We start from the raw sequence: 16,602 nt of genomic DNA, 5'->3' as shown, positions 1-16,602 counted from the left end.
ATATATCTATCGGGGTCTCTAGGTCAGCAATACTGCTGGTTTTCATTCTTCCAATGTAATCAGAGACTGATTTAGACCTGGGTCACCAGGTGACCATTTTGGCCAATAGCTGACATTCATCAATCAACTTCCAGTGTTTTTACAACCGCCAGTGAGAATGGAGAACCACCTGGTCATTTGGATGGTGATAAATAACACTATAGGTTTGGCACTGGCTTCGGGGCAGTACTGTATGGGCATCATGTCCATGAGGTTTCTGGCTCTCCATAGGGCCAAGAGCAGTGACCGACACTCTTAGAAAAAAGGTCCTATCTAGAACCTAAAAAGGTTCTTTCCACAGAGGTTTTTACCTGGAACCAAAAAGGGTTATCCTATGGGGACAGCCAAAGAACCATTTTGGAACCCTTTTTTTCTACGAGCGTATGACAGTAGACAATGCTCTCAGTGTGCGTGCCTCACGAGGCCAATGTTAAGACACTATATTATACAAGAGATTAGTAACAGCTCACTAATTGATTAGGCCTAATTATACAAACAACATATTGGCGGAATTACTCATTTGTTGTGCGTTGATAGCGAATCGATGCGTGTGTAAACCACCGTAAATGAATAACTATCTTAATAGGATAACAGCCATATGGATTATAGAATCTGGGGGGGGGGAGTTTAGCCTAAGCGGCATTATCAAAAAGGTCTTCAGTGGGTTTATAAGCTCAAAATCTAAATCCTGACCATATTTTGGATTAGATAAGCTGACACAATTTCCAGGTATTGGAATTCATGCTGTTCAAAAGTATGTGGACACTCCTTCAAATTCGTGGATTCGGCTATTTCGGCGACACACCTATTGCTGACAGGTGTATAAAATCGAGCACACGGCCATGCAATCTCTATAGACAAACATTGTCAGTGGAATGGCCCGTACTGAGGAGCTCAGTGACTTTCAACGTGTCACTGTCATAGGATGCCACTTTTCCAACAAGTCAGTTTGTCAAATGTCTGCACTGCTACATCTACCCCTGTCAACTGTAAGTGCTTTTATTGTGAAGTGGAAACATCTAGGAGCAACAACGGCTCAGCCGCAAAGTGGTAGGCCACACAAACTCACAGAATGGGACCTCCAAGTGATGAAGCGTGTAGCGCGTAAAAATCCTCTGTCCTTGGTTGCAACACTCAGAAGTTCCAAACTGCCACTGGAAGCAACGTCAGCACAAGAACTGTTCCTCGGGAGCTTCATGAAATCTGTTTTCATGGCTGAGCAGCCGTACACAAACCTAAGATAATCATGCAGAATGACAAGCGTCGGCTGGAGTGGTATAATGCTCACCACCATTGGACTCTGGAACAGTGGAAATGCGTTCTCTGTAGTAATGAATCCTGCTTCACCATCTGGCAGTCCGACAGACAAATCTAGGTTTGGTGGATCCCAAGAGAACGCTACCTGCCCGAATGCATAGTGCCGACTGTAACATTTGGTGGCCCCTTAGTTCCAGTGAAGGGAATCTTAACGCTACAGGATACAATTACATTCTAGATGATTCTGTGCTTCCTACTTTGTGGCAACAGTTTAGGGAAGGCCCTATCCTGTTTAAGCATGATAATGCGCCCGTGCACAAAGAGGTCCATACAGAAATGGTATGCAGAGATCGGTGTGGAAGAACTTGACTAGCCTGCGCAGAGCCCTGACCTGAACCCCATTGAACACCTTTGGGACAAATTGGAATGCCGACTGCAAGCCAGGCCTAATCGGCCAACATTAGCGCCCAACATCACTATTGCGCTTGTGGCTGAATGGAAGCAAGTCCCCACAGAAATGTTCCAACAGCTATTAGACATCCTTCCCAGAAGAGTGGAGGCATATGGACTAGCTCCATATTAATGCCCATGATTTTGGAAGGAAATGTTCGACATGCAGGTGTCCACATACTATTGGCCAGGTAGTGTATTTATTTTCCCAGTAGTTACACTCTGGAACATTTTAAGTAGTGTTGTTTTGTTTTATTTAGGGATTAGTAACTGAGTTGCTTATTTATCTTTCTTCCTTCACTTTCCCTTCCTTTACGTCTCTTTCCCTCCCTCCCTCTCCCCCCTCCCTCCCTCTCCCCCGTCTCCCAGGTGATTATGCCCAGTTGAACCTGAAGATTGGCTTCCTGGAAAGCGGCATCTACGAGATCCCCATCATCATCACTGACTCTGGCAACCTGCCCATGTCCAACACATCCTACCTGCGGGTCAAGGTGTGCCAGTGTGACCACAACGGGGACTGCACCGACCAGCAGCACATCATCGCCGCAGGGCTGGGCACGGGCGCCATCATCGCCATCCTGCTCTGCATCATCATCCTCCTCAGTGAGTGCAGCCCTGCCCTCTCGCATGCTCGCGCGTGCACACACTCTCACAGTCACACTCACACACACACACACACACACACACACACACACACACACACACACACACACACACACACACACACACACACACACACACACACACACACACACACACACACACACCAGTGTCCCCACCACCCCACCCATCACACACAAACAAGATCAAATGCCATCCCTTGCCATCCCCAAACACTGCCACAGGAATTATGGAGAGAGCTAAACGTCATGCCCAAGAGACACCAGTAGATTATTTCAGGATTACCCAAAAGATATCCCTGATCAGGCTCGAGGCAAGCTCTAAATTCTGGATTGGATTACATGTGTATGCAAAATATGTCAGTTATTATGTTTTGTAATAGGGGATCTCTCTCTCACACACTTTCCCTTCCTCCCTCCCTCCTTCTATAGTTCTGGTGTTGTTGTTTGTGGTGTGGATGAAGCGTCGTGATAAGGAGCGTCAGGCCAAGCAGCTTCTCATTGACCCGGAGGACGACGTCAGAGACAACATCCTGAAGTACGATGAAGAGGGAGGTGGAGAGGAGGACCAGGTGGAGTAACACACATGCACAGACAGACACACACACATACACATTGAAACACACACTCACATACACACAGACACACACAGACACACACGAGACATCCTCAGATATACTGTACACAGAAAACCGCACTTGTTATAATGAACTTCAGTTAATACAAGGGAATCATTTTGTAAATGTCTGTTAATATCTTCCACAAATGGAGTGTGTTCATGCCAAGGGGCCATTCTGTGAGGGACTCCACACACTGGCCTAGGTAGTGTAGACTAGAGATGAGTGTGGGGTAGTAGCAGTCTTCAGTCCTAAATTGGCTTCTGAGGCTAGTAATTGCAGGGATAATGTAATTTGGAGACATACATCTGCTACTGTGTAGTAATTAAGCTCCATCTAAAGGTAACGATATGACTGGGAAGCCATTACACATCTGCCAGCGATTGAGCAGGAGGGAGACACGCACACAAACACACACACACACACACACACACACACACACACACACACACACACACACACACACACACACATGCACAGTGATTTCTGAAGACACTGTGATATAACGCTCCTCAAATACTGTAGAAGCGGGGGGGTAACTGAATTCAGATTTATCGAAGGAATTACAAGCTTCCATTTTGAGCTGAGTGGAGGAGGAGGGCTGGACGTCAGAAGGAAATGGTCTTGTCTTTGGAATCTGGAAGTCAGTCAGTCGGTGGTGTGTGTTGGGTAAAAAATGAACCTGACTGTCCCTGTGATGTGGACTATATAATGCCTCACCTCTGTTCTCCCTATCTCTCCCGCTGTGGAGGAAATTGAAGTGTCAGACCATTGGCCACTCTGTGCTCTCTGAGTATTTTATTTTAGTTTCTGACTGCCATTGCCTGGGTTTTTATTAGTCCGTGGGGCACTCATTCTACCTAGAGGAGACAGCTGATCAGCCCCCTTCTCACTGGCTGTGTGGGAAGTGAAGAATAATGTGGTGTGGAAAGAATATCCAATTCCAGAAACTTCTGTGGAAGTTAAAGTTGTGTAACTTGATGGAGAAACTCCATTGTAATGAGTGTTTTCTAGCCCTGCCTGTTCATCAATGCAGTCACAAACTGAAGCACATCTTTGCCAAGTTTTTCAAAGGGCCACAGAGGAAAGCTGTGTATGATATCGTTTTTCTAAATACAGATGGAAATGCTTATTTTTCAAAGCCACACAAACAAAATAGCTTAAAGATACTTCCTTTCAATAAATTACCAACATACTATTTTGTCTTGACAGAACAAACCTGTGTATGCAACCACAGCAGGTGTCCTAATTCCTCATTCAGTTGTGAAAATAAAAAAAAGAGTGGAAAGACTGGAAAAACAACCTCTTGTTAAAGTCTCACTCTAGGAGGAAGGGCACAGAGTCAGTCAATAGGTGCAGACCGGGGCCATCGTCAGTCGATCTTTTGCTTCAAGCAGAATATTAAATAGATATTTGAAGTGGAAATATGGCCCAACAAATTCCTCCCCTTTACGTGAGGAGTTTGTGTGTCTGATATTGTTTACTGTCCAGCTTTACCCGTTGTAGGATCAAGTGGAGGCCTTTGCTTTGGAATGTCCAGCCACAATGTGGGTGATTCAATGTGTTCTCCGGGCGTGGCAGGGGAAATGATATGTCAGTGTGTTGGTGCTTGGAGCTGTAATGTGTGAAGAATGGTGCCCTTGAGTGCTTAGAGTGTCGTCATTATCCAGTTGTGGCTACGTGACTGTAATGATATGCTGCAGTTCCCTGTCACTAAGCTCTGACCTCTGGGATGACCCCGCGGTAGGTCCTAGGAGGGTCACAGGGTAGTGGGCTGGGAGGAGGGAGGTGGGCTGGAGGGGACACATGGCATCCTGCTCTGGGATGTATGACGGCCATTGTCCCCTTCCAGACAGACCCTTTCAGTCAACTGGAGGGGACATGGGGATATTGTTTTTACACGCACTGTCAATCTGTCTGTTTAGATTATCCATCTGTCTATTTCCAGATTAACATGATACATGTGTAGGCCTATGTTCCACAAGGAATAGAAAGGCCTAAGTAAGTTAGATACATGTGTTCAAATGAACACCATCATTTTTTAGGAGTAGGATGTGTTTGGAAGGTTGTGTCTGGACTGGAGTGTCTGGACGGTTGTGTCTCGACTGGAGTGTCTGGACTGGAGTGTCTGGACTGGTGTGTCTGGACTGGAGTGTCTGGACTGGTGTGTCTGGACTGGAGTGTCTGGACTGGAGTGTCTGGACTGGTGTGTCTGGACTGGAGTGTCTGGACTGGAGTGTCTGGACTGGAGTGTCTGGACTGGAGTGTCTGGACTGGAGTGTCTGCACTGGTGTGTCTGGACTGGAGTGTCTGGACTGGAGTGTCTGCACTGGAGTGTCTGGACTGGAGTGTCTGGACTGGAGTGTCTGGACTGGAGTGTCTGGACTGGAGTGTCTGGACGGTTGTGTCTGGACTGGAGTATCTGGACTGGAGTGTCTGGACTGGAGTGTCTGGACTGGAGTGTCTGGACTGGAGTGTCTGGACTGGAGTGTCTGCACTGGTGTGTCTGGACTGGAGTGTCTGCACTGGAGTGTCTGGACTGGAGTGTCTGGACTGGAGTGTCTGGACTGGAGTGTCTGGACGGTTGTGTCTGGACGGTTGTGTCTGGACTGGAGTATCTGGACTGGAGTGTCTGGACTGGAGTGTCTGGACTGGTGTGTCTGGACTGGAGTGTCTGGACTGGAGTGTCTGGACGGTTGTGTCTGGACTGGAGTGTCTGGACTGGAGTACCTGCACTGGAGTGTCTGGACTGGTGTGTCTGGACTGGAGTGTCTGGACTGGAGTGTCTGGACGGTTGTGTCTGGACGGTTGTGTCTGGACTGGAGTGTCTGGACGGTTGTGTCTGGACGGTTGTGTCTGGACTGGAGTATCTGGACTGGAGTGTCTGGACTGGAGTGTCTGGACTGGAGTGTCTGGACTGGTGTGTCTGGACGGTTGTGTCTGGACGGTTGTGTCTGGACTGGAGTGTCTGGACTGGAGTACCTGGACTGGAGTGTCTGGACTGGTGTGTCTGGACTGGAGTGTCTGGACGGTTGTGTCTGGACTGGAGTGTCTGGACGGTTGTGTCTGGACGGTTGTGTCTGGACTGGAGTATCTGGACTGGAGTGTCTGGACTGGAGTGTCTGGACTGGTGTGTCTGGACTGGAGTGTCTGGACTGGAGTGTCTGGACGGTTGTGTCTGGACTGGAGTGTCTGGACTGGAGTACCTGGACTGGAGTATCTGGACTGTAGTGTCTGGACTGGAGTGTCTGCACTGGAGTGTCTGGACGGTTGTGTCTGGACTGGAGTGTCTGGACGGTTGTGTCTGGACGGTTGTGTCTGGACTGGAGTATCTGGACTGGAGTGTCTGGACTGGAGTGTCTGGACTGGTGTGTCTGGACTGGAGTGTCTGGACTGGAGTGTCTAGACGGTTGTGTCTGGACGGTTGTGTCTGGACTGGAGTATCTGGACTGGAGTATCTGGACTGGAGTATCTGGACTGTAGTGTCTGGACTGTAGTATCTGGACTGGAGTGTCTGGACTGGAGTGTCTGGACTGGAGTGTCGACATGTGTAGTTGTGTCTGTGTTTGTGTTTCTAAAATATGTTTGTATTTTAGTCATCTACAGTATGTATTCATTTGTCCATCTTTAGACATGCATACACACTCAGGATTTGTGTGTCCGCGAGTGTGTGTGAGCTTAGTTACATGCATAGTTATATGTGCAAGCGAGCAGGGACAATATTGAAGGGGGATATTAGAGATGGATGGATTACTGAAAATCTGCTAAAGAGGGACACTCCATCATTCACGCTTATTAATCACACAACTATTCTCCCATGGCATTCCCTCCATCATATCCTCTCTGATAGCATATCAGTCCACCTCCTCGCTGCTGTCTTCTCATCCACATCACAACGCACCACGGCTCTCCAAATCTCTTTCTCTCTCATTCTCGGTCTTGCTCTCTCCATCCCTCTGTTTCTCTCTCTCTCTCCATTTCTCTCTGCAGCTCTGTCCACTCCTTCTCTCTCCTCCTGTGACACTGCACAAACCAAACGGCGAGCCAGTCAGGTTGCCTTGGCAATGTTAATAGGATTAGTAATGGCTTATGCATATCCGCCATTCCGTGTCTGGGGCCTGATTAGAGCAGAACAGTTCCCTGCACACTCTTCCAGAAGAACACTGCTCTATTGCAAGTGGGTTGAAGACTGATGCTCGGTTCCTTAGCCTTGACTCCGAAGCTGGATATTGTTAAATGCAGCTAACTGTCCAAGTGGTAGTACTTCAACCAACAGTCTAAAGTCCACCCATTGATAGGATTTGTAGCTTTGATGATACAGGGTAGTAACAGTAACAACAATATACAGTTATGTAGACACTGCCACCCCCCTCATATATATATATATATATATATATATTTTAGCTCTGCATATTCTTTTTCTAGAATTTCATGATTTGGCCCTTTTTATTTCAGTGTGTCCCAGTCTCGGGTAGATCATGTGGCCTATGCGTGTGTATTGGCTTAGGTAGAGAGATCTGCCCATGTGTGTATCAGCGTAGGTAGGGAATTCTGTCCATGTGTGATTAGTCAAGGTGGATCTTATTCTGTTCTGGCCATGTGTGTATTGGTCTAGGTAGGAAGTTCTGCCCGTGTGTGTATTGGTCTAGGTAGGGAGTTCTGCCCGTGTGTGTATTGGTCGAGGTAGAAAGTTCTGCCTGTGTGTGTTTTGGTCTAGGTAGGGAGTTCTGCCTGTGTGTGTATTGGTCTAGGTAGGGAGTTCTGCCCATGGCTCCAGAATGGCGCAGCAGTCTAAGGCACTGCATATCAGTGTTAGAGGCATCACTGCAGACCCTGGTTTGATTCCAGGCTGTATCACAACTGGCTGTGATTGGGAGTTCCATAAGGTGGTGCACAATTGTTCCAGCATCGTTGGGATTAGGGTTTGGCAGGGGTAGACTGTCATTGTAAGTATGAATTTGTTCTTAACTGACTTTCCGAGTTAAATACTTTTTATGTGTGTATTGGCCTAGGTAGGGAGGTCTGCCCATGTGTGTATTGGTCTAGATAGGGAGCTCTGCCCATGTGTGTATTGGTCTAGATAGGAAGCTCTGCCCATGTGTGTTTTGGTCTAGATAGGGAGCTCTGCCCATGTGTGTATTGGTCTAGATAGGGAGCTCTGCCCATGTGTGTATTGATCTAGGTAGGGAGGTCTGCCCATGTGTGTATGGATCAGGGTCTAGGTCTTGGTGGGGGCTCTGCTCTGTGTGGATCTCCACTTGTCTCTGGCTTCTTGCTGACTCCCATCTGTCCCTCCTCTCCCTCTCCCCTCCAGGATTATGACCTGAGCCAGCTTCAGCAGCCCGACACGATAGAGCCGGACACCATCAAGCCCGTGGGGATCCGGCGTATGGACGAGAGGCCTCTGCACCCTGAGCCCCAGTACCCCATAAGGTCAGCAGCCCCGCACCCCGGGGACATCGGCGACTTCATCAACGAGGTAAACAAATAAACAATAAACAAACACACTAAACTTCTCACGGTTAAACATCTGCATCTAGAATAATGCCACAGGAGATTAAATCAGGAATATTTAGAGAATGATTTCATAAACACTCATGGTTAGGGGTAGAGGTATAAATATTTAATTTAATGAAGTGAATACTTCAAAATAAAGGAAAGCAGCTGAAGCAGATGATGCAGGCTTCACATTTGGAGGTTTATTTAGCTAATCTCTCTCCCTGTACTCATGCAAGTATTGATTGAAACAGAACAGACGCACACAGACATGAAAGGTTAATGGGAAATTAAATTCATGAATTAATTTTCCCTTTTGCATTTACAACTGCCTGTATAGTGTTTCCTTGGGGACAGATCGAAATGTTATTCTTTTTTTTCCGAAATTTTATTTTTTTGTGCTTTTGTGTGTTTTTTATTGGACACGGGAGGGTAGTGCGTTTTTTCCCTGATTTACATTCGCTGTTGTATTTTCCCTATGAACAATGGCTTTACTTACTTTTGATATTACCCTAATAAAGTTTAGAAACGTTTGTGAAGGTTTGGTATGGTGTGGCTATTATTAAGCTTTCGCTGCTGCAGGCCTATGATATGAAGGCAGTGTGCCCTGGCGCTCCAACTGACTCCCACAGTTGAACATGAGGTGAGGAAGACTGCCTACCAAAGTTACTCCTATAATCTAACAATATAATGTGTATCTTTATACAAAATATTATGATAGAAAATTTAAAAATTATATATATATACACTACCAGTCAAAAGTTTTAGAACACCTACTCATTCAAGGGTTTTTCTTTATTTTTACTATTTTCTGCAATGTAGGATAATATTAAAGGCATCACAACTGTGAAATAACACATGGAATCATGTAGTAACCACAAAAGTATTTTAAAAATCTAAATATATTTTTGATTTTTCAATGTAGCCACCCTTTGCCTTGATGACAGCTTTGCACACTCTTGGCATTATCTCAACTAGCTTCACCTGGAATGCTTTTCCAACAGTCTTGAAGGAGTTCCCACATATGCTGAGCACTTGTTGGCTGCTTTTCCTTCACTCTACGGTCCAACTCATCCCTAACCAAACCATCTCAATTGGTTTTAGTTTGGGTGATTGTGGAGGCCAGGTCATCTGATGCAGCACTCCATCACTCTCCTTATTGGTCAAATAGCCCTTTCACAGCCTGGAAGTGTGTTGGGTCATTGTTGATAAACAAACAATAGTCCCACTAAGTGCAAACCAGATGGGATGGCGTATCACTGCAGAACGCTGTGGCAGCCATGCTGGTTCAGTGTGCCTTGAATTCTAAATAAATCACAGACGGTGTTTATTCATGTCGCTGGCTGTATTAGGTTGGATCTGAATGCATATGGATGTCCATAAAACTTTGCAAATGTCCCTGTATGATGTCCAGCACCAAATTCTCCAAATGGAAACTCTGAAATGCCATATTGTTTTTATGGGGATATGAGAATATTTGCATGAAAGTCTGTCACCAATTGGATGGAACCTAGCTATATACACCCTAAAGACTCAAGTGCGCTAGTCCAGTGAATGTAATTGTAAATATATCCGTCGAGGCAGTTGGTTTCTCATAAGAAGCGATTGGAAAAATGGCTACCTCAGTATTTTACGCAAGGTTTTCTGCGGGAGACACCATGTGACCACATGCCATATATGGTCCCTTACAGCCATTTGTCAAGGGAAATGCCTAAAAAGACGTCACAATGTAGACACCTTGGGGAAAACATTCGTAGCTCATTCACAGCCATATAAGGAGTCATTGGCATGAGGCGGTTTCAAAAAATGCAGCACTTCCTGGTTGGATTTTTATCTGGGTTTCGCCTGTAACGTAATTTCTGTGGCACTCACAGACAATATCTTTGCAGTTTTGGAAACGTCAGAGTGTCTTCTTTCCAAAGCTGTCAATTCTATGCATAGTCGAGCATCTTTTCGTGACAAAATATCTTGTTTAAAACGGGAACATTTTTCATCCAAAAATTAAAATAGCGCCCCCTAAATCCAACTGGTTAACAAGACATTTGTGGAGTGGTTGAAAAACAAGTTTTAATGACTCCAACCTAAGTGTATGTAAACTTCCAACTTCAACTGTATGTCTTTGTTTCACTGACAAATAAAATCAATCAACCAAACTATGACATTCGGAGATTATCAAGCCTTCGATACTCGGTCGGTCAGCCTACAAGGTAGGAAGGGATGTATTTTCTGTTCGTCAAGATTGACATAGTCTATTAATTGTGGTGTTGACAATGCAACCATTATATTGAAGTGCCCGATGTCGGTATGCTTTGTCTATTGGTTGTGTGGTGCATTGGCACAGAAACCTGTTGGTGGAAAATTGGTTGCATATATTTTATATAATTATAAATATGGCATCAAAATGTTCAAAGTCTGACTTTGCCCTAGCTGATTAATGTCTGCAGCCGGCTCTGATCGTGGCGAACCCTCAACCTTCTGGCCCATAGCTCTGTGTGGCATCAACTGTGCCACAAAAACATGCTTAAGTGGCAAAGTCTATATCCACGTTTATAAACACAGGGTCACTACAGTTATTGTTATTTGTGGTTGTAAACATCATTTTGAGTTAGTTCTATGAGGGGGGGTGTTCAATTTATTTTACAATACAAGGGCAAGGGGAGGGTCATGTGAACATATTTGTTATGTTGGGGAGGGGGGTGCATTTTATTTTATGACACCTTGAGTTGGACCAGCCACTCCCCCCAAGTAAATTTGTATCAGTCCCTTATGGAAATTGTCCACGAATAGGAGATAATCGCTTTTTTGGTTTTCTGACAAAAATACAGTATTTATAATGTGTCCAATTTAGTTATAATATTATTCACTTGGAGATAATTGTGTTTCTCTTAGCTGTGCAGAAGAATCGGATGGGGTAATAGTTTTAGATGTCTCTCTGTAGAGATCTAGTGGGATGAGACAGAGAACAGCACATTGCCTTTTCCATAGAGGTGCCCTGTTCTGTTCCTTCATGGCCTCGCTTGCCTCAGGGCACCATTGACTCCAGTGTTGAAGGGTGGATGTAAAATGAAAAGAACGGTCATGTATTTTTCACCAGCTCCAACAGACAAGACTTTCACTGTATCCAAAATGGAGTTCTCTCTTTCTCTCTCTCCCCCAGTTGTTGGCCTATTCCCATGTTTTTAGATTAGAACTCTCCTACTCGGGCTATTTCTCTCCCACTCCCCCTCCCTCGCTCTCTCAGAAAAAATCCTGAAAACACTTAATGCTCTTGTCCGCTCAGTTTATATTGAGTGAGTTTGAGTGTTTTGTCCAGTGCGTAAAAAAACTGCAATACTTATTGGAGCAGAGACAGATCTGCTGTTTTACGTATTATTTCTGTACAAGGACAGCAGGATGTTGTGGGCCAGAGCATCCTGACCCAGACATCCACATTGCAAGCAGTACATGTCCGCCTGTTTCCCATCACATCCACATGCACACGCACACTCACACTCACACTCATCCGCACACAGAAACACACACAGGTGGTCCCCGTAGATTATATCTACTGCCCCCTGCCGGCAGCTGGTTTATGCCTTGTCTTCATTGGGGTTGGAATCTGACCTGGTTGCTCAGGGAGAAGGGGTGGGGCTGGGGTAATGTGTCTGGGCTCAAAGTCTGGAGTGCACACACAACCCCATGCCCACAGAGCCTTTGGCAGTTAATACAAAAATGGGCAGGTAAGCAAATCCACCCAAGAATTTAGCCTCCCGAGTGGCCAAACAATAGCCTATTATCCAGCTTTTAGTCTGTTCCCACTCCGGGAGGTAATATTTGGGAAATCAGCCTCACCTTACATAACCTTTTGTTGGCCACAGGTGCTGGACAAAAAGTTCACAAAGATTCAAATAAAGTGTTATTGGGGTAAAACGTTTTTCAAGTCAACATTTCCACACTTTGTTACACTCTGAACCCCCATATTCAAAGTGACAATACTACAGTGTGTTTCTAATCAGGGGAAATAAACGGAAAAACTTACCCCGCAAATCTCTGAATAGGATGTTATTAAATTCAATTACGAGACCTGTTTTGTGAGCAGTGGATCAGAGGGTGAAGTCAGGGGAGGACAGGGCAGCACAATGTTTTTAGGAGGGCGAAGCTCTGTGATTGGCTAACCTTGTCACACTCCCAGTGGAGTGGTGGTTGTGCCGGATGGGGCTCTAGCCATCAGAGCAGTGATGGCTGTAATTGTCATGAACAATCCATCTGTCATATTTCCCACCAAATTATCAGCGCCACAGCCCTGAGCAAACATTTAACAAAGGCTAAGAAGTGGAAAATAATCACTAAGCATCTGGGCACTTTGTTTCCATCTATCCTTTTTTTGAGAGAGAGAGAGAGAGAGAGAGAGAGAGAGAGAGAGAGAGAGAGAGAGAAAACTACAAAATGGAGTTCAAATATATCTCTGACGTGTTTCCAATGAGCCTAGTGGCTCGTTTGTTTCTTCGTGTTGTGCTCTGTTTCTTTTCATTCAGTTCTCATTTGTTAGATGTTCTCACTCGCAATGAGAAGATGTTGAATTCGGGGCTGGGCCCAATGCTCTTCATGGCCAAAGCACATCTCTTGTGCTAGATTAGCAATCCATCAAGTCTCTAGAGTACCGTTAAGGAATGGGTTTGGAAATCAATAGCAATCCATAAGGACCTCTCACACTGCTACGAGAGCTTCTGGGAATGTTAAGCACAATCTTCAAAATGGAAACACCCCCATTGCACCCCACACTCTGAAACACACACACTAATGGAACATACATACACACACACACAAACACACACCCCAGGGCTCATTCCTAGTTTTGGGGAGCTATACTTGAACACACAAAATGGAGTGGGCATGTAGTACTGTACCAGGGACCAGAGTGTGGTGGTGAAAGCTGGCATATTGTCAGTGGCACTACAGCAATCTCCTCCTCTCAGCCCTCCAAGCCCCTCAGGCAGCGCCCGTGGACATTGGAGTGATGGAGGTTTGAGGAGGGGGAGGGCCAGGCTAAGTCATCAGTGAGCTGAGGCATTTGGTCAGGCGGTCATGCTAAATCTCAGCTTTTGATAAAGTCCTGGATAATCCTGCATGCCAAAAATATCAGGGAGAATCAAAGCCAAAACGCTTCGCTGCAGATGGACACTCAGTGGGAAATTAGAGCCGGTCTTAATCCATGAAAAGGACCTGATTTCCTAAACATGTAGAAGGGAGGAAAACATTAGGAAATGCTAGCCTGTTAATATTAGCCTATTTAGGTGGCAGTATGGGATAAGAACATGCCTGTGAATGTGAATGGTGTCTGGTAGCTATTGTCAGACAGGGTTTGGTCATGTTGGACTGGCTGGCCTTAATCTCCTCACTCATCTAACTGTGTTTTTTTATTTCCTCCTGTCCATCCAGGGACTTAAGGCAGCAGACAACGACCCCACAGCCCCGCCCTACGACTCCCTGCTGGTGTTCGACTATGAAGGCAGTGGCTCCACAGCCGGCTCCCTAAGCTCTCTCAACTCCTCCAGCAGCGGAGGGGACCAGGACTACGATTACCTCAACGATTGGGGCCCTCGCTTCAGAAAACTGGCAGACATGTACGGAGGGAGCGACGACTAGGACACAGGATGTGCAAGACATAAAAAAAACAAGATGACAAAGAATGGTGAACCCAGGAAAAGAGAAAATATATTTTGTTTTCCTCTCAATGGATGTGGACAGCTTCCGATTACCGAAATTCCCCTGAAAGAGTGGTGACGGGAACAATGACAGAAAAGTTCAAAAAAATGTAAACTTAATTCAGAAATATTTTCAAAAAACAACCAACCTAGGCTTATTGTTGTAGTCTACGCATACATATGCTTGTTGAAGGCTTAGGCATACGCTGAAGTGCAGTCCAGTTTTGGAGGAGGGGAGGGAACATTGGTGAACTGTCACTGTTTGGATCGTTGATATTGAGCGCGCTCAGTTACACTTGAATTTCACAGTACAGAAGCACTGGGATATAATGTGCCTTTTTGTACATTTTTGGGATCTGAATGATTAGTTTTATGTTCAAGGCTTTAATGGTACTGACTTTTGGAGTGATTTCAAAACATAAGAAAGTATGTTAAACTATGGTATGCTTCTACATGCTTTTTTTGGTTACACAATACGGCTGTTTGTTGAACAAGGATTATTTAAGTGAATTACAAAGATGAATAACTTAGATGATGAAGGATCCTTATTAGCTTGGATGGGGAGAATCAACTGAGAACAGCACTGTACAGTACTCTAGAAATGTAGAATGTTTTCACAAAAAAATTAAACTTATTCAGCTGGTTGCAAATAAAGGGAGTCGTAAGTAATACTTTTGTAGCAGAATATGTTTGTTTTCCTTTATTTCTGAAGTGGTGTAGTATTTTATAAAAACAACAACTGTTTATTTTGTTCTAATCCGTGTACACTACATTTGCCTTAGTCATCATCTGGTACGTTCAACTTTTACTTCACGGTAAAGAAAATGTGTGTACATATATTTTTTTCTTCTTCTGTAGTCTATGAAGAAGTGCAAAAAGTTCTGAACTTGTAAATGTATCATTTGGACTACAAATTAATGTTTTTGCATGTTTTTATCTTTTCACGACAACAAAAATTATGAAAAAAGTTATTTCCAAAATGTATTTACAAAGCAAAAAAATTAAAACCGTGTGACATTAAATGTGTAGAAGTGAAGTCTTTTGTATAAAATGAAGAAAAACAGCAAAAAATAATAATAAAAAAATTGCAATCTTGTCAGCACAACTGTTTGAATTTGTACCAAAAATTGGGTGGGTGGGATGTTGTGGCACCATTGGCACTAATTACTGAATCAGCTTTAAGACTGGAAAAGGTTTTTGTCTGAAGCTTTGTGGATAATCATATGTACTGGAAAACAAATTATACATCTCTGACCCACCAACCATCCGAATAAAATGCCAATTTTTGAGCTAACGACTGTCTCTTTATTCATTCATAAATACGAGTAGCCATGCATGAGTGTACTTGAGTGAACTTGAGTTTTCTGTTTGAAATATAGAGATGCAATATCTAGAATAGCCAATATGCACTCAGTGGCCAGATTATTAGTTACTCCCATCTAGTACCGGGACGGACCCCCCTTTGCCTCCAAAACAGCCCAAATTCTCTGGGGCAGGGATTTTACAAGGTGTCGGAAACATTGCACAGGGATGTTGGTCCATGCTGATGCTATTATTGACCGATGCAGCAGATTGACTGGCAAAACATTCATGCTGCGACCACAGCCCATTCCATCTCATTCCAAAGATGCTCAATTAGGTTTGGTCAGCAACAATGAGATATGCTGTGGCGTTCAGTCGATGCTCATTTAGTATCCAGAGACCTAATGTGTGCCAGGAAAACATTTCCCAACCTGTACTGTTGACATCAGGCAGGATTGGTCTCATGCGGCTTTTGCCAAGTCTTGGCTCTGCCATCAGAACAACGCAACAGGAACTGGGATTCATCGGACCATGCAATGATTTTCCATTCCTCAAATGTCCGGTGATCGCGTGCACACTGGAACCACTTCTTCTTGTTTTTAGCTGATAGGAGTGGAACCCGGTGTGGTCGTCTGCTGCGATAGCCCATCTGTGACAAGGAGAGACGAGTTGTGCGTTCCGAGATGTTGTTCTGCACACTACTGTTGTAGTGAGTCGTTATTTGTCTGTTCGTGGCACGATTGTTGCCATTCTCCTTCGACCTCTCTCATCATCGAGCTGTTTTCACCCACAGGGCTGCCACTGGCTGGATGCTTTTTGTTTGTCACATAATTCTCAATAAACCCTAGACAAGGTTATGTCTGAAAAGCCCAGGACGGAAATACTGAGATACTGGATCCGGCTCGCTTTGTACCGACGATCATACCATGCTCAATGTTGCTTAGGTCAATTGTTTTCCCCATTCTAACGTTCAATCGAACAGTAACTGAATGCCTCGATGACTGTTTGCCAGCTTTATATAGCGAGCCACGTGACTCACTGTCTGTTAGAGCATTCCATTTTCGTGAACGGACTGGTGTACCTAATTAACTTGCCCTTGAGTGTATATTTAAATGCGTATACAGTATATACTGTAGG

The 16,602-nt window shown here is 44.8% G+C and overlaps 1 protein-coding gene across 1 annotated transcript in view; it reads left to right on the top strand.

The window, feature by feature from the left end:
• LOC135558784 (cadherin-2-like) overlaps positions 1 to 15,457 on the top strand; it is an 88,995-nt gene extending 73,538 nt beyond the window's left edge. Inside the window, exons 13-16 of the mRNA XM_064992918.1 lie at positions 2,116 to 2,349; positions 2,799 to 2,938; positions 8,298 to 8,462; positions 13,898 to 15,457. Of these exons, the coding sequence (XP_064848990.1) occupies positions 2,116 to 2,349; positions 2,799 to 2,938; positions 8,298 to 8,462; positions 13,898 to 14,104 (746 nt within the window). The 3' untranslated portion in view covers positions 14,105 to 15,457. The remainder of the gene's footprint in view (positions 1 to 2,115; positions 2,350 to 2,798; positions 2,939 to 8,297; positions 8,463 to 13,897) is intronic.
• Positions 15,458 to 16,602: the final 1,145 nt, after the last annotated feature.

Source organism: Oncorhynchus masou, chromosome 17 (genome assembly GCF_036934945.1).
Source record: "Oncorhynchus masou masou isolate Uvic2021 chromosome 17, UVic_Omas_1.1, whole genome shotgun sequence".
Lineage (NCBI taxonomy): Eukaryota > Metazoa > Chordata > Actinopteri > Salmoniformes > Salmonidae > Oncorhynchus > Oncorhynchus masou.
Note: the sequence above shows the minus strand (reverse complement) of the source record. Positions and strands in the feature narration are given on the sequence as shown.